The sequence below is a fragment of the Lates calcarifer genome, linkage group LG7_1 (genome assembly GCF_001640805.2).
Source record: "Lates calcarifer isolate ASB-BC8 linkage group LG7_1, TLL_Latcal_v3, whole genome shotgun sequence".
NCBI lineage: Eukaryota > Metazoa > Chordata > Actinopteri > Centropomidae > Lates > Lates calcarifer.
Genome location: NC_066839.1, coordinates 22,009,941 through 22,037,458, shown reverse-complemented (window position 1 = coordinate 22,037,458; position 27,518 = coordinate 22,009,941). Strand labels below are relative to the sequence as shown.

The 27,518-nt window shown below is 40.0% G+C and overlaps 2 protein-coding genes across 2 annotated transcripts in view; both read right to left on the bottom strand.

The window, feature by feature from the left end:
* Positions 1-239: 239 nt before the first annotated feature.
* Positions 240-11,691, bottom strand: tube1 (tubulin, epsilon 1). Its single transcript, XM_018699696.2, is given in 13 exon segments — positions 240-400; positions 1,019-1,193; positions 2,124-2,140; positions 2,142-2,265; positions 3,577-3,717; positions 6,196-6,365; positions 6,486-6,673; positions 6,997-7,118; positions 8,724-8,839; positions 9,066-9,123; positions 9,227-9,279; positions 11,240-11,313; positions 11,506-11,691. Coding segments are annotated over 13 exon segments (1,422 nt in total). The 5' UTR covers positions 11,531-11,691; the 3' UTR covers positions 240-241.
* A 1,375-nt stretch (positions 11,692-13,066) lies between these two features.
* Positions 13,067-27,518, bottom strand: part of lama4 (laminin, alpha 4) — a 29,683-nt gene continuing 15,231 nt past the window's right edge. Inside the window, 31 exon segments of the mRNA XM_018699714.2 lie at positions 13,067-13,611; positions 13,701-13,820; positions 14,756-14,849; positions 14,964-15,091; positions 15,384-15,543; positions 16,074-16,163; positions 16,165-16,230; positions 16,349-16,538; positions 16,661-16,833; positions 16,945-17,098; positions 17,421-17,585; positions 18,388-18,521; positions 18,677-18,814; positions 19,060-19,189; positions 19,601-19,743; positions 19,846-19,977; positions 20,201-20,372; positions 20,488-20,621; positions 20,727-20,774; positions 20,776-20,890; positions 21,848-21,993; positions 22,690-22,854; positions 23,470-23,609; positions 23,759-23,944; positions 24,051-24,167; positions 24,273-24,357; positions 24,359-24,367; positions 24,872-25,013; positions 25,807-25,895; positions 25,897-25,956; positions 26,302-26,418. Coding sequence (XP_018555230.1) covers positions 13,466-13,611; positions 13,701-13,820; positions 14,756-14,849; positions 14,964-15,091; positions 15,384-15,543; positions 16,074-16,163; positions 16,165-16,230; positions 16,349-16,538; positions 16,661-16,833; positions 16,945-17,098; positions 17,421-17,585; positions 18,388-18,521; positions 18,677-18,814; positions 19,060-19,189; positions 19,601-19,743; positions 19,846-19,977; positions 20,201-20,372; positions 20,488-20,621; positions 20,727-20,774; positions 20,776-20,890; positions 21,848-21,993; positions 22,690-22,854; positions 23,470-23,609; positions 23,759-23,944; positions 24,051-24,167; positions 24,273-24,357; positions 24,359-24,367; positions 24,872-25,013; positions 25,807-25,895; positions 25,897-25,956; positions 26,302-26,418 — 3,888 coding nt within the window. The 3' untranslated portion in view covers positions 13,067-13,465.

Here is a 27,518-nt window from a genome sequence, read left to right as displayed (position 1 = left end):
CAGCAGGTTTGACTCATTATCAGTACCTCATAATACTGTGGTCATGGAGCCTAAAATGACAAATTAGATCTCTCTAAAGATTAAGTTTCATTCTTCCTTTCTTTTTTCAGACAGGGAAAATTTTTATTTATCATATTTTATAATTTAATTTTGATTTAAGTTATATACAAAAGATTTGACTGTGTGAAGCTGTTTTAGAAAAATAGGCAGACAGAAAAAAAATCTACAACAGAGTGGACCTTCATCTGGCAATGCTGAGCCTGGGTGAGTCCTGCATGAATCTCCCCTTGGTGGCATCAAGATGATGGTACTCTTCAATCAGTGAGCTGAGAGAGGTGATGGCCTCTGAGAAGCAGCTCTGCTCCATCCCCTCTATATGCAGGTAGTGATGCAAGTGAGCCTTCAAGAAGAAAACAAAGAAAACAGACAATTACATTTACAGTCACTCAGTCTAAATACAAACAAAACTATTCCAAATTTATATTTAGGTTCCCCTGTCCCCTTGTGACAATAATATGTAGAAACAGAAGCATTCATTTTCATTCATACTTTTGAGAAGTGGCAAGTGACAGTATAATACCAGGCAACTTCATAAAAGAGAGAGTAGGGCACACTGAAGGTAGTGTTCATTTTAAAAGAGGATCTTCATTCATATTCAGCCTTTCAATTAAAGTGCTGAATGATGAAAAAACATTTAACTGGAGGTTATAAAGTTCATTTGGCAGGAAGACAGAAGAAACAGTCATGAGTATCATGCTGCTGTGCAGTCAACTAAATGAGATGCAAGGAGAGGTGTGCCTGTGGAGGGAAGCCTGACCTCACACTTGTGGGGCAATACTGGTAACTCAGTTTGTCAGTAGTCAGTAAATCTAATGACAAAGCCACCAAGGTGGCAACACTAAACACTCCCTGATGATATCACAGAAATGGCAATGGTAAAACTTCATCACAGACATTTGCACTTCTAGGGCCGACCGTGCTGTTGTGGTCCAGCCAAAAATATGAAATGAGTGGGCACCTTCTTCCTGTAGAGCTTGGTAAAACGCTCTCTCAGCTCCATGAATCTGTGCTTCACACAGGTGTTGTTGGCCAGGGCTAACAGGGAGTGAGAGTGACCCACAGGAGGCACTGAACACAGGCCTGTCTTCCAGCCCTCCTGGTTCCATGAGACAAAGGGCAGAGATGTCCTCAGTCTAGAACAGGGACAAAATGATATATTAAGTGCAAGAAAGTATAGCAGGAAATTCAGAAGGTTACATGGTTCCTGAAGCACCTAAAAGGACATTTGACATTTCATTGACAGAGGGATCTAGGTCTACACCTATCAGCCACAACCTGCCTAATGGTCTCCGCATTGTTTTAGTAGTTTGACGTTCAAATTCTGTTTAATAAGTAATAATAAGGACCTGCAGGTTGGTAACTGAGAGTGATAATGTTAGGTCATGTTGTCTCTAGATGCTCAGCTTGTTTTTAGGTTAGGATTCCTTCAGTGTTCATTGTTCAGGAGGTTTTTACTGGGTGCTGAATTACCCACAGAGCTCTTATTGAATAAAGCAGTTTCATATTTTAAAAAATCTGTTTCTCTGTGACACGGACACAGGACTTTCAGAAGGGCTGTTTGCTCAGCTTGTTTCTCTGTTTTCTGAAGATCCAGACGTCTGATGACAAAAATCCTCATCTGGTTTAAGATTAGAGTTATAACATTACTATATATACTATATACTATATACAGTTTTGCTTGACAAATGAAGGACCTACAACATATTTTGCCATAACACGTCCAGTGATTAAATATGCTCCTAAGAGTCTTCAGTTGAGCAATAATTCTGTGCTTTCCCTCCCCCCTCCCTTTTCTCCTCTTTTACACCATGGTCACCCATAAATATGTGCTCTCACACCAGCCTCTGTTAGTTTCTCTTGACAACATGCCATATGAAAACAAGGTCTGCAGGGGGAGCAGAGGAGAGGTGGGTGCTGAATGGGCTAGTCATGAATCACTGCTGTCTGTGCTGAATGGGGATACTATTTGAGAGACGGTCATCGTTGGGCCTATCAGGGTGGCTGTACTTGCTCGGCGCCTGTTTTGGTGCAGATGGAGGCTGGGTGGGAGGATGTACTCTAACCTCTCAATGTTCCTGCGGTAGGTCGGAAACCTGCACGTTGCCCCTGACCATGAGGGCACAGGCCAGGTAGAGGCTGTGCTTTGGGTCAGCTCGAATTAGCTGGTGGTCTTTACTGAAGGCATCGCTGAACATCTGATCCAGTCTAGAGACGGCAAAGAAAGAAATGTTCACATTAATGATTGCTCAAAAGCTCAATGTAGTCAATTCTTCTCAGATATTACATTTAAACTGCCTTTGTTGTTGACTTCTTTTGCACTCAGTGTCTGTATTTACTGGCTGTAGTAAGTGAAACGGCCTTGCACAGATTTCAGGTACAGTTGGGCCAATGGGGCAGTGTTTGAGAAAGCAGAATTTTTTAACCTTTATTTATCCAGGGTAGATCTGCTGAGAAGGCAAGATATTTTTAAGCAACACCCTGCTCTGCATTCATAAAGTCACATACATTCAGCTCTGGGAGTTACCCAGTACAGCCATCACTCTTTCTGACCAATGAGCTCCCAATGTCTCCATGGCTAACACAAGGCCACTTTCATGGCAGTTGTTGCTGAGGAGGAGGTGGGTTGGTGGTTGGGTGGTGGGTCAGATGGTGTTTTTCCTGTCACAAGCCTGCAGTACTTTAACTGCCACTGTTTCACTTGATAAAGTAAAAGCCAGGCTTTGTGCTGTCTGAGAATCTTTGCCCCATTTAAATTACGGCAAATGAATTAACAGCTATGTTTTTAAGAAAAGAAAAATGCAAAATAGCTTTTATGAGCTCTCCTTTGGAGTTCAGCAATAATTCTTAAATCTGTGATTATGTAAACATGTTTTTCAAAAATGCTGGGCAGGATTCTTACATTATTCTAACAACGTACTGCATTCATGTAAATAACTGGAGCTCAGTGATAATTGCTTGCTGACTTTCACTGGAATGATATCATTAGGATATGGTCTATCATGTTATTATTTTGCACCATTCAGCTGTGCTGTATGAATGCCTCTAAACAAACTAAAGAGTGACAAAATTAACTTCTGAAGTTGTTTTATACTAATGAGATTTATCAGACGTTATGCATAAAAGTGGAACACAGGTCATTGTATCATCATCAGTTTGATTATTTCATGTTATTCAATATATCTGCCATGTCATAATAAATACCAGTATCAGGAAAATATTCTATATATTATATTGTGATACATGTCCTCTAGCCCCATCATAATACACTCCTTATTCCACGTGAACAGTGCTGTTTCATCACGTTTCAAATAACAGTGTAAACAGATTTTACAAACTTAGTATCAGTGAGGTCATCACTGCAGGGGCTTCCCTCATCACTCATCACTCATCACTACAGTCAACGTGAGGCGTGTGAAAGGGATGATGGAGTTCTCAGTGAGCTAAATACCGAGAGCTCTGCTGGAGTCAAAGCAACTGTGAGGTAAAAATAGCTGTAGTGGCAGCCAAACAGCAGACCTTCTGGTGTGGACACTGACATCTGCCAGCGTGTAGAGAGGGGTGAGGCTGGGCACCAGGTAGTGTAAACGAGGGAAAGGCACCAGGTTCATGGCAATCTCATTCAGATCCATGTTGAGAGAACCCTCAAAACGGGCCGAGCTGAAACATAAGATCAATAAAAAAGAACACTTAATATGACACTTAGCAACTTTTACATGAATGGAATTGATACTACTTCAGCTTTTACTAATACATTTGTCATTACAGTGCACACAGAAAGTTTCAGACCTTTCAAGTTTCACATTTGTCATGTTTCGGACTCATCTTAAAATGGATTCAATTAATTTTTTCCTCATCTACACACAATACTCTACAATGACAGAGCAATTTTTTAAAGAGATTTTATGAGTGTTCTGCAAATTTATATAAAAATAAAAGACTGAAATATCCCATCTTCAAGTATTCAGAGCCTTTGTTATGTCACTTGCAACTGAACTCTGGTGGATCCTACTTATATCAATGGTCCTCGAGATGCTTCTACAACTTGATTGGAGTCTACCTGTCAATAATGTAATTCACTGGACATAATTAGGAAAGGAACACACCTGTCTATATAGGGTCTCACAGTTGATGGTGTATGTCAGAGTGAAAACCAAGCCATGAGGTCAAGAGAACTGTCTGTAGACCTGTGAGACATGATTGTGTCAAGACACAGATGTGGGGAAGAACAAGAAAATCTCTGCAGCACTGAAAGAGCCCAAGAGCATGGTAGCCTCCTACCATCTTCAAATGGCAGAGATTTGGAACCACCAACACTCTTCCTAGATCTGGCCACTGAGCCAAACTGAATAATTGGTAGCTGTGGCTCAGGAGGTGGAGTGGTCACCCACCAACCAGAAGGTTGGTGGTTCGATCCCTGGCTCCTCCAGTCCGTGTGCCGAAGTATCCTCGGGCAAGATACTGAACTCCAGATTGGCCCCGATGTAGCATCAGAGTATGACTGTGTGTGTACGTGAACAAGTGCTGCATGAATGTGTGTGTGAATAGGTGAATGTGATCTGTGGTGTGAAGTGCTATGAGTGGTTGACACGACTACTATAGTGCAGTCCATTTACCATTTAATCAGGGATGAAGGGTGTGTGGAGGTAACCAGGCACTGAGCATCACCTCATTAATACCATGTCTACAGTCAAACATGGTGGTGGCAGCATCATGCTGTGGGGATGTTTTTCTGCAACAGGGACTGGAATACTAGTCAGGATAGAGATGGATGCAGAAAAATATAGAGCCATCCTGAGTGAAAACCTTTTTCCAGAGTGCTCTGGATCTTAGTCTGGGGTAAAGGTTTACATTTTAACAAGACAACCCTAAGTATAATGCCAAAATAACACAGGAGTGGCTTTGAGAGAACTCTGTCAAAGTCTGGCCCAGCCAGAACCCAATACAACATCTCTGTACAGATCTGAAAATGGCTGTGCACCAATGCTCCCCATTCAACCTAGTTAAGCTTGAATGATTCTGCTAAGAAGACTGGGAAAACGTTCAAAAGGAACATGCTTGTGTAACATGCTTGCAGGATAATTTGAAAAGACTCAATGATGAGTCTGAAACATAACAAAAAGTAGAAAATTTGAAAGGGTCTGAACTTTCCATATGCAGCTGCAGATTGTATAACAGTCTAAGATTCTGTTTACATTTACATTTAGTATCCTTAAGGTCTAATAAAGTCATTGAACACATTTACCTCCTCAAGAAGCATTTGTAAATCTGTTTAATTTCAATATTTTTGTATATTTTTTTAAATTTGCTAGCTGTCTGTCTATCTGCTAGCTGTTCTTCTGATCTGCCTTTGTTTTTGCATGTTCGATCAATGGAATAGTGTGAAACCATTGCCAGGAATGTGGTTTTGAGCATGCATGTGCAAACAGCCAAATGAAAGAAGGACCCACCCACTGGTAAAAACATCACGTCATCATGCTCCTTGTACCCTGAAACTCTACAAGGTGCCTTTTCAGCAGTTCACATATTTCCATCACTTCAGATTAGAAACTATAGAAGGGTAACAAATTACGAAAACCAGAATACCTGAAGTAAAGAAGCATAACTAATAGATAATGCATGGTTCCATTCATGCATCAATTTCTCACTGAATGGTTTGAGGAGTGCGAAACTTATGTGAATCTCATGTTGTGGCCTTCGCTGCCACTACATCTCAACCCAATTCAACAAATATGAGAGATTCTAGTTTTAAGTATGAGGTATTTCTTTCAAAAACACCAAAGGACATCCCATCTTTCAGGAATATGCCATCATTCCTCCATTTAAGTCCCACAGACTGACCGGGAGAACTAAAGCTGCTCTGGAGGACTGTGGTTGACACCTTATTATAACAATTTATATTGTATTTTCCTTTCATTTGTCACTTATCTGAATTTGGCATTTAACTTTATTGCTTTTATTGTTAGGCATTAGGAGTATTATATTATAGTTTTATAGAAGTGGCATGAGTATTTTACACTTGCTAGCACCACAAAAAGAAAAAAATCCATGGCAGCATGACCAGCAGTAAGAACAGTCTCCTTTCCCTCAGCATACAGGGGTCTACTGTACACAAGCACACACACAGTAACACTATACCTGGTAATATTGAGCAACAAGTTAGCCACAATGTTATTCATGGCATCAAAGGGCTTCTCTGCTTCACTGAGCCCGCCCTGTCCAGAGATGATGGTGCTGTCTCTCTTGATCATTGGCCCTGGTTTTCCATGAGACATGTGTTTAATCTTGCTCACGATATCAAGCAGTGACTGGAGGAGAAGTGACAGAGAGGAAAAAGCTATTAATCACAGATAGTTGAGATGTGTACATACAGCCAGAGATGTTTACAGGGAGACTGAGAAAAATACAATATTCATAAAAAGACAAACCTGGTTTTCCACAGGCAAAACACAGTTAGCATGCTCTGTGAGCTCTCTCATGGCCAGGACACTGTTGTAAGGAGAGGTGATGACATCATCCTCCGCAGTCGGATAGACTGAGGTGACAATTCGACATACCTCTGGGAACTCCTCCTCCAGCAGGCCCAGCACCCTGGTTCCCAAGCCGGAACCAGTACCTCAAATTCAGTCATGTGCATTTATTTGAATTAAAGTAAGAAGTTTTCTGTAATCTGGTTTTTTAATGTCATGAAATCTGTTTCCATAAATAGAGTAGGGGATTAGAGAAACCTGATTGCCTGGCTATGTATAAAGATAATCTGATCAGTTTTTTATAGTTGATATAACTGATATATTTATGTAGTTCAAATGCAGTGTATAAATATAGCAGAAGCATCTACACTCTACTTGTGCAAAATGAATTAACTGAGGTAATGTTTAAGTAGAGGACCTCCTTCAAGGATCAATGCATGCATTTGGTCAAAGCAGTTTTGTGCCTTACCTCCTCCCATAGAGTGAATGAGAAAAAAGCACTGCAGACAGTCACAGTCTTCTGCTGCCTTCCGCAGCTTATCCACTATCTGCTCCCTGTAGGCCGAGCCATATGTCATGTGTCCAACTGCCCTGGACAAGGAAGCAGAAGCATCAGACCAAGTTGCTGCATTGTTAATGTGTAAAACAATACCTTGCTTTTCCGTGTCATGGGTTAAAGCTAGCACAGGCTACAGGTATGTTCATACACTGATCAGCCACCATGAAACCACTGACAGATGAAGTGAATAACATTGGTTATCTTGGTACACCTGTCAAGGGTCAGGACATATTAGGCAGCAGGTGAACAGTCAGTTCTTGAAGTTGATGTGGTGGAAGCAGGAAAAATGGGCAAGATCTGAGCAACTTGACAGGCACATTATGATGTCTCAACGACAGGTCAGACCATCTCCACATGCAGGTCTTGTGGGGTGTTCCCTGTATGCAGTAGTTAGTATCTATCAAAAGTGGCCAAAGGAAGGACAACTGGTGAACCAGCGACAGGGTCCATGGGTGTCCAAGGCTCACTGATACACATGGAGAGTGATTACTGCAGCAGAAATAGCTGAAAACATTCATGCTGGTTTTGACAGCTCTGTGTAATGTTCTGTTGGAAAACCTTGGTTCCTGGCATAAATGCTGATGTTACTTGTACATGTACCACCTATCTAAATATTGCTGCATATCATGTACACCCCTTTGTGACAGTATCTCTCAGCATGTACCCTGCCACACAGCAAAAATTGCTCAGGAATGCTCTGAGGAACATGACAGAGTTCAAGGTGTTGCCATGATCCAGTGGAGTCCACATCTCAATTCATCAGAGCTGTTTTGGCAGCACAAAGGGGATATACAAAAAATCTAGCGATTTAATGTTGTGGCTAATGTGTGTGTGACGTGTGTGTGCTAAGGTGTGTATGACGAGAAGTACAATGTACAAATTAAGTAATTTATTTTTTATTAATTTGGGTACGATCTCATTTGCAAGCTTCACAAGTGGTGGATAAAATGCTCAAAGAATAAAAAGACTCAATTTTAAATGTTGAGAAATGTAATGTGCATGTCTGCACAGAATCTTATAAAGTCAGTTCCCTGCATTTTGATAAACTTCAGAGCAAAAGGCTGAAGAAGACCAGTGTTGAGGGGGAAGTCTGTATGCTATAAGTACAGCACTAATGTAAGACAGCCACAACACGTCTTTGTCTCTTGTGAACTTCCCTTTAATATGCTGAAAACTTCCACCCCCCCCTGCCTGACCAGAAACTGCTTGACAAGTGTGTCATTGCAAAGAAGAAGTGTTTCTTTTTACAATGGCTGTCAAGCTAAGGAAAGCACCACTGACCTTTCCCCTATATTATACTATGTGGGCTCGAGAAAGGGCCTACTGGAAAAAACACACCCAGTTGCTGAGGTTACTGAGCCGCTAATGTTCCTTCTTGCTTTGTCCCTGGGAAGTTGAAATTTGCTGGCTGTATAAGAAATCAGATTCCAATCCTTTCAGCCAAGGAAAAATGATTATTTAACACTTATTTTGGCAAACCAATCTCAACCCCTGGGCACCTCACCATTACGACACTGCATGATGTAACTGCACGTGTGAATGACTTTAAAACACATGTTAAAAATTCTGGTTTGGAACAGTTGCTCCTGGCCACGTGAACTTGTGAGATGGCATCCTGTGGCTCGTCTGTCTCTCACCAGTTGTTGCCTGAACCTGACACGTCTGTGAGGAGCTGAGTGCTGTCGAACACTTCACTCAATGCGCCTTGCAGGATCTCATTGACCACACCCTCCTCCATGTCCACCAGCACCGCCTGTGGATTTAAATATGTGAGTATGAGGCCAACGCATATTTCACTGCCATTATAGGCTCAGCACAGGTCTTTGACCCCCCACCATCATTCCATAATTCTTCTTTGTAACCTTAACCAATAGATGCCAGAGCAATATCCAACCCTGACCTTGACCCTGAATCTAAAATAAACTGGTACCACAAAAAATGTTCTCTCAAGCTGTTTTCTGGCAATTGGCAGAACTTACTCTGGCCTTCAGATGTTGGATTCTCCCACCAACGCCACAGGCATTCCCATCACTTTTCCTGGAAAAGCACATCAAATATATAAGGACTCATTTTGGACCACTGTGGTAGAAACATGTCTAAACCCATGTATCAGTAACTCGACAAAAACAGTTGTAATTACCTTGAGTCCACATTCCGGAAAAAGCTACTGAGAGCCTCATCGTACAATCCTTTCTGAATAAGAGAAAAACGTCAGGATATTAGGAATGCCCTTAAACAGTGTGGTGGGTGACTGCATGTCTGTCTTAATAGGATGACACAGGGCAAAACAACAGCAGGCATTCCTCACAGGATAAGTCAAGTTTGTTACAACTCAGTTTTTATTAACAGAGTTATGGCCATCACTACTATCCATCACACTTTTATATGTAGTCTGTCCATACGTTCAGTCATCTGTTTTCATCTGTTTTTGGCCTTGTGAACGCAATGTATCAAGAACGCGTTGAGAGAGATCCCCACAAATTTGACACCAACATTCACTTGGACTCAAGAACAAACTGAAAAGAGGTCAAAAGTCAAGGTTACTGTGCACAAACACACTAACTGAATGCAAGTGGACCAACAGGTGGAGACATACAACTGCGATGCAGTAATTCTAGTTGTAGTAATACTTGAGATAAGTTATTAATGTCCAAATATATATATATATATGTATCCATTCATGATATTGACAAGATTTTAACAACTTCATCTGATCTGACATGGAATGAGCCAGTTATGCACCCAGATCTCAGCAATTAATTCAGCAAATACAAATTAAGGCAAGTAATAGGAATGAAGTCCAGTACTACAAAACTAAAACCCAAGTTGGGGTAGAGTTTATTATTTAAATCTTGTTCTGTAAGGGTTAAACGGACTGTATAAACAAGACTTTTATGTGAATTCCTGATGCATTAGTGGGTATTTCCCTATCCTCAGAGAGATTTTACTGTTTTTTTCACTGCAGTCCAAAACGTAAATATATTCAATTTAAAATAATATAAAACAGAAAAAAGAGCAAACATTCACATTTGAGAGGCTGGAATAAACATAGTTTGCCATTTATGCTTTAAAGAACAAAAATTATTATTCAGTTATCAAAGTTGTTGGTGACTGGGACAACCTGGCAGCTTAATAAGGTAAATACCACATGTCAGCAACATCTGAAGTTTGACTCCTGGCTGGGGGACCCTTGTTGCATATTTCCTCTACACCGACACAAAGGGTGAGTTAACTAATTGTTTCACCCCCTACTATCGACATGATCAGAAACACACAGTGTATGATGTTTCGAATACAAATGATCATGCTGTGAGTAATTTGTAACACAATGAATGACTCAGATATTAGAAAATATTTTGTAAAATGAAGTGACTGATTTAAAACTGAGAGACTTGTTTTTAAATATTCAGTACTGTGCAAAAGTTTTAGGCATTACCTGTAATTAGTCATTTATCCCATACAAAGTGAAATAAAAAGACAACACCTAAATCATTATATATAATATTGGGTATGATTACCCTTTGCCTTTGAAACAGCACCAATTCTCCTAAGTACACTGGCACACAGTTTTTCAGGGTTCTTGGTGGCAAGCAGATTGTTCCAAGCAGAACTTGCCACAGTTTTTTTTTTTTTTGTGGATTTATTGTAGAGATTATTAATTTTTATCAAAGAAAGAAAATAAATTAGTACTGGTGACTGTTACAGTTTAAACTTGCTGGCAGGAGAGGGATGTGTGGGAGTGAATATGAATGATAATAGCTGGGTGTAGAGGCCTTATGTGTGTTGGTAAGCCATAACTCTATATTATAAACTGTGACCTAATATTAGTTAGAGTTCAGTCAAAGTTCAGGAATACATTTTGACCTGCAGAGGCAAGAAAATTACAGGTTTAAGTACTAACATTAAGTAATGTAAAATACACCATTTCCAACAAAGGGTCACAGTAAAATATAATGTATCCATCGTTTACCAATTACAACTGTGTTTAACTGCTACATCTGTAAAATGTCTGCTGTACCAAAGGTCTATTGTTGGTGTTAAAAAAATACAAGGTGACCAGATGTAATGCAACCTAAAGTATACTGACTGTGAATTGCGTGAAGGTCTTACTGCAAAGAGTGCTGGTGCTGTATGGTATTTGTATTGCACTTACTTTATTGACATGTGCATGTTCTCGCAGAGCAAGATCCCAAAACCTGCAGCCAACCTGGTTACCACACTGTCCAACTGAAGAACACGAGTGTTAAGTTTACTACACATTTATTAAGGGAACTGTTCCATTAGTTTAACTAAAGATTAATTAAATCAGTCGTAAACCAATTCAACAAGCAAAGAAGCTACAAGCTACCTATCACTTAGCAACAAAGAGCTAGCTAAGCTAACATTCAGTTCAATGAACTGCTTTCGAGTTTTACCCACCCTGGACAACAACTGACTGCGTCATGACAGCAGCAGCACATTGACACTTCGTCGCACCGACTTAAGTCATTAATATTGACATTTGTCCACATAAGCGTCCATTTTAACATTTCTTGAAAAACCGTTTAAGTAACTTTTGAGGCTCGCGCCTCAGCTGCTTTTTGGTCGGATGCTGATGACGTTTAGAAGTGGACGTAGCCACAGTGACGTCACCCATTGGTTTGTGAAGTACCGTTTTGCAGCATGGCCGTTTTATTATGATCAATACATCCATGTTTCGAAGCTCGAGATTTGCCATCGCCTATTTTTTTCCTCTCTTTTTTTTCTTTGGAGCCAGTAATGACCATATACATTACATAAATTATTGTTCCTCTTTTTCAGAAAAAGTAACGTTACTGAGTGCTTTTAACTATCATGGCACGTGCACACACACAATGTCACAGAAATGAGTGTTACTTACTTTTCTTCTATGTTATTTTTCTATTTTTCTTTTCTTTCTCCTTTTTGCCCTTTTATAGTGACCTTAGTAATCCGAGAGAATGTTAATAAGAGCAGATTTCAGATCAGCTTCTCCCCCCAAGCTGTGAGCCTGCTACATATAAACTGTCCCACACACAAGGACTCATGATGAATAATGATTCATAGATTTTTTTGCACCTTATCTCCATTAGGACTGCTGCAACAGAAGAACTAACATCTTGAATTTCTAGTTTACAATATCGTCATCGTTATCATCATCATAACAAAATACTCTATACGTAAGTGTCATTTCACTAAACACCCCCAACTGTAGATTTCACAAATTTGGTGATTATGTGTTGGACTGAAAAACTTACTGAATTGTAGCCTACAACACTGAATTTGTCACTGTACTGATCCCCCAATGTGTTACAAATAAAGTTAATGTAAAAAAAAAAAAAGCTAGTGCAGTGGAACTCTCTTAATACCAAGGTTCTCTTTTCCTAAGTCCTTATGAATTCTCCTTGACATCTTTTCTTGACCTCATGACGTGATTGAGGTCAAAGAAAAGTGGCAAAGAAAGAAGATTTTTTTGATTATTTGAGTCATTTTTTATAGAGTCTCTTGTCAAAGGTTTATATATATCATAATATATCTAAAGAATCATCACACTATCTAGACTTCATATTATGGTTGTATAACTTACAACTACTGCTGACATAGCAACAGCTGTTAAACAATGAATGAATAACAGTGGATATGTAAGTATGTAAGTATCAAACAAGGGTCCAAGTCCAAGCAGATCAGTCACAAAAGGAGTTGTTTTCACTCATCCTCTACTAATTTGGTTCGAAAAATCCACTTAATACGCAATAGAGGACAAAAATAAGTGTAGCTTTACGATAGGAAAACAATGAGCCACTTTACTTATTTTCCAAAATGGGTTGTTCTTTGTCAGCACAATTCACAAATGAAAATTCTCTTTGGTTGTATGAAATTTAAGCACAAAATAGAGCATGCTTCCCCTTGTCAATTTCCAAAATATTGCACTGAAAAGGAACTATTTATTTGATAATGAAAATAGGAAAGAGGCAACCTTACATGGGTGGAAAACATTATTTATTTGTCAGAAATAAAACTGTAAAAAAAAAAAGAAAGGTTTTGAGCACAAATGTGTACAAAAGGGACGGTGGACCATAAAACATTCCTCATGATTCTGAATCTGACACACATTCTCTTATTACTGATTAGATGATTTATGGGTTTTTTTTCTTTTCACATAGTTTTTTCCATTCTTAAAATTGGACGATTTGGTCATGTGGGCAATTTCACATAAAATAATTAAAAAGACTCAACAAATTAAAGACAGAAACAAGGACATAAATCTGACAGAGTGAAAAGAATGACAATACTTCTCTTTATGGTTATGTTTAACAGAGAGACTTTTTAAATGTGTTTGGTCAGTGCTGTATTGGGGATAGTGATGGTGTTGACAAAAGTGTTATGCTGCTGGGCAGGTTCCAATGCTGACAGCTCCACTGACCAGAACAGCTTTGCTGAAGTTCACTTGACTGTTATTGATGCTCAGGTTCCTCATACAGCCCACGTAGGCCTCTCTGGTGGGAATGTTCTCTGGGAGGAAAAGATCTGAAAGGAGGAGGAGTGTTTATGTGATTAGGAAAGTGTGGAGTTTGTGTCACAAGAGAAAAGCAGGAAAAGTTGTGTTCCTCACTTACCGGGAGCTCCACCGATGAACACTGGCTTTGTACTATCTGTGGAGCTGGCATTCAGAGGTCCCACCACATGGTTGACCTCAGAGTCCACATCCAGCTGGACAACATTGGCATCTCGGATCACTGAGATCAGGCAGGACATAATGCATGAGTTTAGCCAAACAGCTCTTCAGAATCCCTCATTATGGCTGTTTCTATATTGAAACCAAAGCACTGTGATGCACTGTTGTGACCCTTGCATGCAACACTATAAAAATGCTCAATTATAGTAAGTAAAAGTCTTGCATTTAAAATTTTACTTAAGTAAATGTACAAAGCATGTAACGTACCAAAAGTAAAAGTACTCGATATATAATGTTACATTACAGGATTGTTTATATTGTTGAATTAACATGTAAGAGCAACATTGTAAAGGGGCACCCCACTTATTCTACACATAAAGATCATTTCCTCAAAGAGGCGTCATGGTTTGTACCACTCAGCCTGTGAAATTAGCAGTAAAATGTCTTCTATGTGACTTGACATTTATCAAGTCTAAAAAAAAACAACAGCCCTAATGTTGTTTATAGTGATGCTATCAGGGTTATTTTTTACCTCACAAAGGGAAACCTGTGTTTGAAAATGTGGGCATAGATTTTGACCATGCTTTTTCAAAACTTTCAAACTTTTCCCAATTTCACAGGAATAGACCATTAATGCTTTAGCTGATGGAGGTGGGGCTAATTTTATACTTTATATACTGTTAGGTAGTTTCTAGAAAGAGGCATCATATTTTGAAAATTAATCTTAATGTATGTTTGAAAAATCTTAATCTTCAAAGTAACTGATAACTACAGCCATGTAAAGTAGCAGCAAAAAAGTGCAGAGAATGTACTTTGAAATTGTATTTAACTAAAAATAAATGCTCACTTAGTAATTTTCTCTTTTCCACCAATGTGACTGGTATATTTAAACTGAAGATTAAGAGTTGCTCTACAGAGGGCTGAATAGCAATTCATGTCAGTAACAAGTTAAAAGCCCTTGAACAAACTTTTGATAGCTGATAAGAAAATCCTCACCAGTAATTCTGTGCCAGTTTCCAGCACACAGATCCTGTCTTGGAGACACCTTTGTGAAGAACTCATGGGTCCCATCATTTACAAGAACCACCACCTGGAAACACACATCAAAGTTGCATCCATACTTTTGAGCAGAAGATACATTTCACTGTAACATAACCTGACCAGAATATGTGTATTTTTGTGGTTAACAATGGAAATGACTTACTGCTCCTTGATGAATGTACATAGTTAAAAAGCCCTCTGCTGCGTGCACATGCATTAGCACCCCAGATGACACACGGGGGCGCACCTCCATCACCAGCTCAAACCTCAGCCCGAGGTCAAAAGAGTCATCTGAGGGAGGGAAGCAGACAGAACAAGATGAAGTGAGTTCTGCTTACGTTATTCATTCTAGAACTCACCTTTTTGGTGCATTAGTCAGCCATGTTTCTCTGTGATGTATCTGTGCATAATGTGAAACTACTTGACTTGTTCAACAGACTGCAGCTCAGATTTTAAGTTACTTGGGGCCATCTCCTGGTACCCTATTCTCCACTCCACTAAAATCAACACCTTGCCAACTTAAGATTAAGGAAAAACATGCCAGAGCCTTTCATTTTCCATCAAAAAGCTGCTAGAAATTTACCCAGCATAATGTATCCTCCCTCTTTTGAGAAGTATGTTCCTGTCTCAGAGACTCCCTCAAAGCAGGGTGTGACCCCAAACGTCTCTGTCGCAGAGGACAACTGCTGCCCATCGAGCTGAAGGTTCTTCAAACAGCCTGTAAAGCTGTGTGCTGAGTTTCTCTAAAAGGAAGTACAAAGAAATGTATATCAGAGGTATAAATAATATAAACACAAAGAAAAGTGAAGGAAGAAATAACCCATTTTTCCTCCTCAAAGCAAAAGTTGACTTTGTAAGCAATATGTACTCTTTCTCAGTTCAACACAGAGGTTTTGCTGCTACAGCCTTCTTGGTCTGGTATGATCAGTTGCTTACAGTGGCTAATGTTAGCTTATGTTAGCAAGCTCATGCTAGATACGGCCATGAAACTATCATTTCTGACTTAATCGCTTCTTTTTACTTGTGCTGCTGTTATGTTCATTTAACACTGACTAATTATTGTCATTTGTGGTCACTGGAGTTGCTGTGTGAAAAGTTACATAGACTGGCATTTAAACCACCCAGCAGTACATAGTATCAGTAAAAGTAGTTATATTGCACTAAAATGCAATGTTCATGTTACTGCATCAATAATATTAATCCAACAGTGTAATATATAATAAGTTACACTGATGGAGAACATTATTTACCCCAAATGAACTTTTACCCATACCTGAATATTCTTCTGAGCTCTCCCAGGTGGAACTCCTCCAACATAGAGGGGACTGTTGACATGCCAGGAGGTGTTGCTTCCCTCAAGCTCTGTCCTCCAGCACTGTAAGCCCATCAATTATCAACCGTCCCATACTTTCATCACGGATAAAAATAACCTTCATCAGGGGAAGAGAGAGGGTTGTCACTGTATAAACTGTTGACACATAAATAAACATGCACCTACCCATGCATATATATACAATACTGACAGATGGAATAAGTTCATGAACTTACATTATGCCATGCACCATCATTGTATTTCTTCTCACTCTTGATTTTGACTCTCTGGTCTGCTACATTGAAGGTGTATACAAGCTTCCCATGGGCCAGAAAGAGAGCCATGAAGTTGTCCTCTTGGACATCAGATACATAGAAGATGAGACCAAAGGATGAGTGGGTCTTCAGGGACAAGGAGAAGTGGGACCTGAGAGATGGAAGGTGTATTTAGTTATGCATGCAGACACAAAGAAACCCTTGAAAGAGTATGTGCACTGTGAGCTTTTGAACAGACTTTGAGGTTACCTCAAGCTCTCTGTTAGACATTACCTCTCAGAGAGGGAGTCAGGGAGATCTTTGTAGTGCTGTCTGCTATTGGCAATGCCACCATAGTGGAAGGCTTGGGGAGATGCTCTGGGACTTGAGGAGAGGTAGCAGGGCTCCATATTTGGCTCTGATATTAGGCTCAGGCCTAGAGGGAGGCTGGACTTATCCCTGGTAACCTTTGAGAATATTTTTTGAATGTCAGTATGGCTCAAATTATTGCAACCAAATGAAAAAGGAAACATCCCCCAAAAAGCAGTGTTCATTAGGGGCACTTGTTTTGTTTTTACCTTCTGTGACTGGCCATGTTTAACTCTGGTTGTGTTAACGCTGTGTCCTGACAGTAGAGCGGCAGGGGGGCGCTGGACTGGACAGTCCTGCAGGGAGGTCTGAACCTTCTCTGTGTACCGTTGAAAGTCCTCTGGTTCAATGTCCCGGTCTTGTCTACAGAAGATCAGATAGAACGAGTGACAGGGAGAGAATACAAGAGTGCCAAACATGTAAAACCTTTAAAGATGCTCTCAACACACAATCACGTCTCCATAGCAACATACTCCTTAACCACACAACTTTATTTGCGAGTCTCCTCTTCAGATAGAGCAAGCAAGCAGCAACTAAAGTCAAATCCTCACTTGGAAAACTCTGACTGTCACAGTCTGGAGAAGATATGAAGGGGACAGTTTGGCCTGCTACAAAGAACATAATACATCGGTCCCATCCAGCAGTACTCTGAGCTGTAGTGATTTACCATTCAATAGTGACTCACCTGTTGATGTAGGCATAGCTGATGCAGCCTGTGAAGTTCTTGAAGCTGCTGCTTGGAGACCCACCATAGTAGAAGGTTTTTACAGCAGAACCTGATGAGGATCTTGTGGCTGATGACGGACGTTTCTTCTCCTGCTTGTCTTTGTCATCCACCAACAGAGAATACCTAAGGTGAACAGTTCAACCAGTTACTAAATCAATTCTGACACTTGGTATTTTTGTTATTTTCTGGTATTTTCCTATTTTTAAGTACCTATTTACTGCACACATCACCCCATATCTCCTAATAATTGTTTACCCACCCAGATAGACAGTCAGAAAGGCTATCTACAACATATTACAAAAAAATGTATCATCAATTTTTCATGAATTGTGTCTGAGAGATGCTCAGTTAGTATACAAGTTGCTATATTTGGAGCTGATGTAGCTCTGGATGTTGTGGGGCTCTCTTGGCAAACCTCAGATTCATGGAGGAACAAAATGGATTCAGTCCTGGCTGTGGAACAGTGGGCCAGCTCTTTACCCTTGCAGGAGTGCTGAGGGTGGTTCATGGGAATTTAACCATCCAGTTTATATGTGTTTTGTGGACTTGGAGAAAGCTTATTACCGTGTCCCCCAAGGGACCTTGTGGTGGGTACTGTGGGAGCATGGGGTACCGGGACCTCTGAGGCTAGCCTGGAAGGCTGAGCCAGAAGACAAAGCTCTTGATTTACCAGTTGATCTACGTTCCAATCCTCACCTATTGATTATTGACTACTGATTTGGATAATCTATAATTCGATAATCACATGAAAATTCTTCATATGGGTGTTATCATGTTATCACGCCACCAAGATAGAGAATTTTTTGTGTCTAATGACTTAATACAGTTGAGAGGAAACAGGATGTAATGATTATACACAAGAAGCCAGGTGTGCACAAAAGACAGCTGCTGACAGGATTCTGCTGCTGTTTAGTTAAATACTTACTTCTGATTGTTCACTGAGGCCACTAAGAAGTGTGTTCTTCCATCACTGTATTGTTTCTTGTGTGATTTGACTCTTGTACCTCTGGAGTTTAGCACCACTGCTCCATTCTCCAGGGAGATACTAAATTCATCAGACTGAAGAAGGAGAAAATAAAATGATAATTATTATTCAGCAGCACAAGAAGGTTTTAAAGAGAAAAGGCCTTTTTCTTGATTACAGAATTTGTAAACCAACTGAAACAGTACTAAAAACTGTCTCACGACAAACAGCAAAAATGATTTGTACGTACCCCTTCACTGTGATAGAACAGAAGTCCACTGGACTGCAATGTTCTAAAGTTGAGGCCTCCTTCAAAGTTGTCGAAGGGTGAAATCTTTGCTGTGGATCCCAGGTAGCTCTCTCCAGTGAAATAGGCTTTACGGGACATCTATCGCAATGAAAAGACATCTCAGTTTCATCACCTGTCACAGTTCAGCTTACAGATCCTTCAATGGAAACATCGAGTGGCTCAAGTGAAAGTTGTTGAATTACAACAATAATCTTCTCTCAATTGAGAGTGAACATTTATGTATGTGCAGATGTGTGTTTGACTGTTTGAAATAGTGTATGTGGAGAGGGGGATATACAGTGCATTATCTGTGACAATGTGTAATATGTTGCAGGGACACTTACAAAGGACTCCTCAGGGCAGCCGCTGCTGATGCCAATAGTACCAGGTTCCTCCAGCAGGTTAAAGTCTTTTTTCTGGAACTGGAAGCCTTTCACACAGCCTTTCAAACCCATCACAGCAGACAGCTCTGGCCTGTGGTGATACACATGCATTGCAGGATTCATTTAGAGACATGTTTGTGCCCCCTGACGAAGCATCATTTTAGCTGCTAGAGGTGAGCATCTAGTTATCTAGCTAGATTGTCTGTCTGCCAGTTGCTGTCTGACTGTCATTTACTCGGTTAGTGTACAGTGGATTTATCTGATTATTTGCTCTGAAAACAGATGCCTGCTGCTGGAAATGACTGTATGCTACCCACCACCAGACAGCAGACAAAGTTAGCAACTAGCTAGTTAACTAGAGTTGTCAGAGACCAAAGCAGAGCTACAAGAAGGACTCAAAAGGGTGTGTCATCACCCAAGAAACATACTTTAAATGCAGTTCCTGCAGAGGCCTCTGCTGCATTTATAGTAATACATTTTGTTGTAGCATTATTAAACTCACCTGGATTTTAGGATACTCGAAGGAGCCCCACCTATGTAGATATCTGAGAAAGGCAGTGTGGTTTTTGGATTCTCCATAGACTTAACATGGCTTTTGTCCACTAGTAAGATCACCTTCTTGGACTGATGGTAGATGACTGACACCTGTGCAAGCAGCCCAACACAGACAGTTACAGCAACACATAACGCATTCACATGTCCGAGCTGAGTTTGCCCAGGCAGCTAAATTACAAGTGTGAAATATACCTCGTGGTATCGTGCATCATTTATTTGCAGCTTTGGTAAGTTATTCTCCAAAAGTTTTGGCCCGTTGCTGAAGCCAAAGTCGTACATAAGGCGCAGGAAGCCATTTTTTAATTCTAAAAGGAAGAATTTATCCTGCAAAGAAGAAAATAAAATGTATAAGCATTCAGTTAATAATCAAAATGTTTCAAAAATGCTTCTATGCTCTGATAATTTTTGTTATGTGTTTACAACATGAAAGAAACTTGATACGTTATGATTCACATTGCTGTATGTACAATATATGGGGAAAACTTATATCTAAAAATGAATTTCAAGATGTTATACACATGCATAATCACAGAGTTCTTAGACTTACCCCACTGACCATGAGGAATAGGACACCATTGTTTGCAACTGTTCGTACTGCAATATCAAATCTTGTGACAACACCAAACTTGCCCCTCCTCTCAATATTATTGATGAGCGCGTAGCCTGTTCCATCAAACAGGTAGCTGGCAATGCGACTCTGCGAGAACGCCAACTTGTACCTGAGAGAAAAAGGAGACATGTGATTGGATACTTTAAACACCAGCTTGTCTGATAAATTCAAAATTCTTGACGTGTCAGTAGAGAACTTGTAGAGTGAGCATGAAAGATGTGTACCTGGGGCATGGTGATGATGTAACCATATCCATTTTGTGAGTCATCTTGAAATTGTATAGACTGATCACATCATTGTTCAACGAGGCCAACTCAATGCAGCCCACAAAAGGAGCAAGAGCCAGGGGGGGAGGAAGCTTGGTTGAAAATAATGAAGCACAGTCACATGACATTATTTTAGTAAAGACAGATAATTCAATAAGGACTTATATTTGTATTAAGACCTCAGTAAAATGCATTACCCTGACATCTGGTGGGACACCACCAACAAAAAACACTATATCCTTGGGAGTCAATGTCAAACAGGGAATCAGTGCCTGGAGCCTCGCCTTTCTGGATGAACTTCTGCTCGTCTGTGGAACTCTGACTGGGAATGGTCAGGAAGACTTTTCCATGTCTGCCCAGCCTACATGCAGAAAGCACAAAGAAGCATGAGTAAAAAAAAGTCATTTTACCACCAGCGAGCTGGGCTTCATTTTTGTGTTCGTATCATGGAGCTCTCTTACTTGTCTCTCTTACTTAGATGTGTGTGTAAAAGTTCCAAGTCAGATTCAGAACATTCTGTTAACTGAACAAACCTGTGTGAATGTTGAAGTGTTGCATAAGTGAGTTTTGATTATTACCATAATCAACTTCTTTGAATTTCTACATACAGCTACCTGTTCCTCTCCATTTCTAAATAAAAGAGTAAAAAGAAGCTATCTGAAAAACAGAAGGAGGAGTGATCTCACATAAACAATGTCTTGCTAAAGCATGAGGTCCATGACTTGGACTGAGGTAGCCATGGGGATGTCACAAACGATTGCTGAGAGAATATTATACAGTAAGATGATGGTACACTTGATAGAACAGAATGGACAGAACAGAAGGTCACTCTGGTAACTCTGAGGCAGTTGCTGAGTTGAACTCAATAAGTTACCATGCTAAAATCATAAAGTAAAAATAAATAACTAAATAAATGAAATGTCTGAAATCTCAATCTAGTGTATGCTACTGAGTAAACTATCAAGTCTATTTGAATTCATTTATCGAGTAAATGAGACTTCAGAGAGAAGTCTTCCTTGCCTGCAAGATGTGCCAGAGGTGCTTACACATGCATGTTTGTCATTATGATATAATAACAAAAGATAATGCTTTCTCCACAGTGCTACTAGTGGTCAGTATAGGGTACTTTTAAGTTGTTTTTGCTGTTTTTTTTTTTTATCACTTTAGTAAATTGCACATGAATTGACTTTATATTTGGTCAAGAGGGTTGATCTGACATTCAAGTTTAATCACATGTATTTGCTTCTTGATCAAATCTGTTTGTATGAGTGGTTTTTGCATGAGGCCACTGCTTCAAAAGCTCATCAACAGATATTACCTCTCTACTTTGATGTAATTGAAGACTGCAGGCCACTGGCTAACAGGCTTTGAACCCAGTGGGATTTCAACATCTTCGCCACCGAGGTTGTAAACGTACACCAGGTTGTCATTCTTGATAGCCAAACCCATGTAGTCCTTTGCACCCTGAAGGCATAAACATCAGAAAACATCAGAGTAAGCTGACACTCATTTTCCTGTCACTGCCATTGTTGTGTCACTTAACAACAGTTCACCACTGTGGTATGACTTCTTTTTTGAAAAACAAAGACATCCTGGATTTGTGACTACCAGTTGTGCTTATCTTGAAGCTAATATTCCACACTGAAAAGCTGTAGACAGACATTATTGCATATATTACAGTGGCAGTGAGATCACCAAGGTGGAATGTCATTAAAGAGAACAGAGAGGCCTCACACTGGGTAGCTGCACTAGTCTGTGCCCCAGTGAACAGGGGCAACGGTATTTATGTAAATGAACGCCAACTTTGAAGGCACACACATGCACTATTGTCACAGGCGTCTCTTGGAGACTCTTTGAATGGGGCAACTGTGCTCTTTCAAAGGCTGTAATTCCTGCTCCCATGATCACAACAAACTATTCATGTCACAAGCTGATCCCTGCATTTTATCTCTGCCCTCTGCCCCTGGGCGCAAGTCTGTGTTTTAGCAACAGAACTGAGCCACATACCCAGCCATATTAAACACAGTTGTTTCCCACAACTGCATTTACTTGATGTAATGACTCCCATCTGTGTCTAAGTAGCATTCTTCCTGGTGAGCATTTATTTTAGCGTGACTAACACCAAACTGCAAAGCAAACAATTCTCCCTGGACTACTCACATTTCTGTCTCCCAAGTAAAGGATGAAACGGTCCTCTATGGGATCCTTGTCAGGGTCCACTCTCATGAACAAGCTAATGGATGTCACTGTCTTCAGCTCTTCCAGGTTGGTGTGAGGATGAACCTCCACCGAGGACTGGCCGTTAAACTTCATGGACACTTGGACCTGGGATAGAAAACAAATCAGAATGACTGAGAGCTTAAGGTGAACCAATACGAGGGGTTGTTTTTGTGACAAAAATTGCATGAATTACAAAAGTCATGTATGGGGGATGCTCCAATGCCCCATGAGGGGTTAGTTATTAGCCTCTTGCTCTCTGGTCAGGGCACTGGATTTTAATAGGGTTTATGCATGAGCAATAGATAATGCAAAATTTTATTAGGCTCTATGAGCTTTTCTCTGATGATCAGTTTAGATTAACCCTGCCTCTACTGTTTTGTCTGTTTTTATTTTCATCTTATTTTGCAATAATGCTGAGTTGTTTTATCTTACTTTTACCAAGCAAAGTACTTTTAAACGTGCTGTATATATAAAGTTTCTTCTTCATCTTACTCCTCTTACTGTTATGATTTTATTATTATTATTACCAATATTGCCTCTGAAAAGTAATTTGCTGGTTTCCAGCAAGTTGCTACAGTTATAAATACAATAAATCTCTATATCCTGACAAGGTGTTTTCTATATTGTAACTGTGTGAATCCTTGGTCTAAAATGAAGTTGGATTTGCCTGTCTCTCCTACACCTACCATGCTGTAATCATGTTTTGAGTCATTAACTCACTTTCTTGGCCACGCTCCTGGCCTGGGCTATGAGCTCTCTGATCCTCATGATGTTGGTGGTCACGTTGTTGACAGGTTTCTTCTCCTCAACCACCTTCAGCTTGTTCAGCAACTCAGGAACGAGCACATTCAGGTTCTCCACTGCAAAACGAGTTAAAAAAGAGAACAAATATTTAATTGAGATACATACACTGTTACTACAGTGGATAAGCCAACTGGATAGCAGAGTTAACACATTTTTGAGTTACTGTTTGCTGATATTCATATAAATGTATTCCTGAGTCTGATACCAGCGTCTCCGGCAGAAGAAACGGCCTGCTCATAAGCAGCTGTGGAGTATTCATTGTTTCTCATGTTGTTGGCCCATTCCTCAACCTTGCTGCTTATGGGGGTGACAGTTTGAAGGACTTCTGCTGAGCGGTTGAGAGTACCCTCAGCTACCTTCAGGGTGAACTCCAGGCGCTGTGGTGTTCTGTCTGTGAACAGATGCAAATAGATAAAAAAAAGAGCTAATGTATGTCAAAGTATGTCATGGAGAAGTGAGAAATGACATATGTGTAAAATAACAAAATATCATCTTACCTGCCTGAATTCCACTGATATCCTGCACTATTTCTGAAAGTTTTTTGGTGTTTTTATCCATGGTCTCTTTGGTCTCTTCAATGTATTTCAGCTTGTCAGCCACCTCACTTTCAACCTCTGTCACAAAAAAATGCAGTAAATGATGGACATTGGATGGTGTTCACATGTATACAGTTGATATGTCAGTAGTATTTAGTTCTGTGAACAAATTATTATTCATACCAATTTGTTCTGAGCGTAATGAAACAGACTCCTTGAAAACATTGTCACTCTGTGTCACCAGGTATCCAAGCTGTTTGTTGACGCCCAGTGATAGCCTGCAACACAGAACACATAAGGTGAAACCTAGTATGCTATGAGTTAAAGTAAATGTATTCTGTATAGTGAAATGATGTAACCAGTGGGGTGCCATCATGACAAGAAAGGCAAGCAGCAGCTTGTTAAAGCTACAAATACACAACAATTAGAATGATATGATACTGAAGTGGAGGCTATAGCTAGCTACGGACAAGTGTGCTTGTCAAGTTGCTCTTCCACTGTTCTTAGATCAGTTATGATATTGATATTGTAATACACATGCATAGATGTGTGTGGAAACTGTACTTACGCATTAGAAAAATTCTGCAGTCTTTTCTTCCTAAGCATTAGAGTGTGTCATTGTCTAGTAAATATTTCAAAGATAACCACTGAAGTGATTTTTAATTTTCCCCCTCTATACTGCAGATTTGATATGTTTACTGTCAGTTCAGAAGAATAGAAAAGGAAAAGGAATAGCTGGTTCTTTGGCTTTGCCTGCATATCTGCCACAGGATGTAACCTACATCTTCAGCTCTTTGGGATAAGTTGAGGGTGGTGAGTGAGGTGATGTTGGCATCGTCGATGTATTTCACTATGTTGTTGTAGACATTGGCGGCACTTATGGCTCTCTGCACAAAGCCGTTGGCATCACTCGCTCTCAGATCCCTGGAGGAGACAGGATGGTAGATGTTACAGTCTAACTTGAGTGTTTCTATGTTGTGCTAATACATTTGCCAACATGTTAGTCATTACAAACTAAAGAGGTGATGCTATGTTACTGTGTTTTCAATGTGTTCCGCTGGCCAAAATGGAAAAAAGAAATCAGTGCAGCTTTAAGTTTTCAAATAATGTCAGGTCATCACATATTCTTTAGATTCCCCAGTGAGTGTTAACTAAAATTAAATGTGAAATTAATAACTTAATTAATAAAATTAATACTGAATAAAAAAGTAGTGGTAGAGTTAGTAAAGCAGCAGTTAAAGAGCACATGAACAATAATCAATCTTTCCTCTGTTGCAGCTATAGACAGAAGACATTTGACATGTCACAGTGGGAAGTGTACAGGTGTAAATAACAACATGAATGATGGAAACTTCTCTTCAGCTGCCTCAGTGTGAGGGTCCTGCTATTGTTGATGCTGCCTCACTGTCAAGTCACAACAATGAATGTATCTTACTAACAAGCATTGTGTGTGTGTATCCAAAGCTTGATATGTTGCTCCTCTGTGCCATAGAGCTTCACTGATGTCAAAAAACTAACATCAGTGAGCCGCACTGTACTGGGTGATTTATAAAAGATTGAACTGTAGTATATTTTGTTTTCAAAGGTTTATATCTTCAATAGGAACCAAAGGTCTAAAGGTTTAGCATCACAAACAAGGCAGAGTTTCGATTTTGCTTATTTTATGGTTAGTTTGATGATGTGCATTAAATAAGATTAATTTAGAAGGGTATCTCACTCCTCCAGTTCGTTGGCCTGTCTGTCCAGCTCCTCAGCGTGATCGTCGGCCGTCTGAACCAGATCTCTGTCGGCCAGCGAGAGACGCTCCTGTCTTCTCCATCAGCTTTTGGCTGGCACCATCTATCGCTGCATGGTACTCTGTCACATTCTGTGTGCATTGATGTGCACATACAGACACACAATACACAGATACATACACTATAGGATTTACTTATATGGATCAGAATCAGTAGATTAGATTCAGGAATCTCTATACAGGGTTATTCTCAGTAACATCACCATTTACTTTGTGACACACACACACACACACACACACACACACCAATCCACACTCCGCCTCCAAATCAAACTGGCTAGTTGTAGAATCTGACAAAGGCGGCGTCACAAGAATCCATTTCATGATAAATTCAATGCAAGGCCTGAGATACTACACAACCCCATATCACAGTTTATTAAGTTATGATGCACTGATCCTCATATTAGTGAGCCTCACCTGCACCATAGCATCCACCTCAGCCACAGTCCTCTCTGTGTCAGAGATGAAGCCTCTGGCTACTTCCAGTGTGTCATTGACAGCAGTATGGTCATCTGTCAGCCCCTGCTGCTTCACCTGTGGACACAGGGAAATAATCCTTCAGATTCAGATTTTACCCCAATACTGTTTTTCCTTCATTACATAGGACACAGTGAGAATAGATATGAAATGAGAAGCACTTTCTCCAGCTAGACTCAAACTGCATCTCAAAAGCCTAAAGCCACCAAGACATCTTGAAACAGTTTTGTCACTTAAACAAATGCACTTCTTCACTTTCTTGCAGAGAGTTAGATGACATGATTGATACTGCTCTTATATCTGTTTGTTTAAGTGGTGAGGTGGGGGTGGTTAGCTTAGCCTGAATTCAAACAGTACAAACAGTTAGCCTGGTTCTGTTCAAAAATACACCTACCAACACGACAGAAATGCAATAATTAACACCATGTGTGTTGTTCACTTAATCTGTGCACAATCAGTAAAAACAACAGCTTGTGATTTTAGTGGGAGTTACATGCTGGAACTGACAGCACTGGTGGCAACAAGACTCTGAGAAGTCACTCATATATGTAGCCTTTAGTTAATCATTAAGATTGAGACCTATGTTGAGATCTTGGTAAGAGTACAGCAGAGAGAAAGAGAAACAAACGTAGACAGACTAACCTAAGGAAACAGACAAAAGCATGTGTACATTCAGAGAACATAGCCAGACGTGACAACAGCACATTCAGCACCAGAGACGATCACTGACATTACAAAACAGAATTGATGTTGAAAATGTAAACTGACAGCTGCTGTTTACATAACTCCCCATAACCACATAAACCACAGGTTTTGGTTTGACAGTGCTTTCAGTCTTTATGTTAAGCTTAGGTCACTGGCCCTTGGCGCTATAAGAGCACTAGTTTTGATAACATTTTGAGTTTGCTCTTCACAAGAAGCATCTACTGATGTGAGTCATGCCTTGCAAAATAGAGACTGCATTAAGCTGGAAAGGGTTACAGAGCCATCTCAAAGGGTTAAGACATTCATCAGTCCATGGTTAGACAAACAAAAAAAGAAAAAAAGATGATTTAGTTCTGGGGCTACTGGTGCCCAGCTCTAAAGGTACAACACAGAACCCCAGAGTAACAGCTAAAGTAGTAAAGAAATCACTGGAGCTGTCAGGGACCATTGTT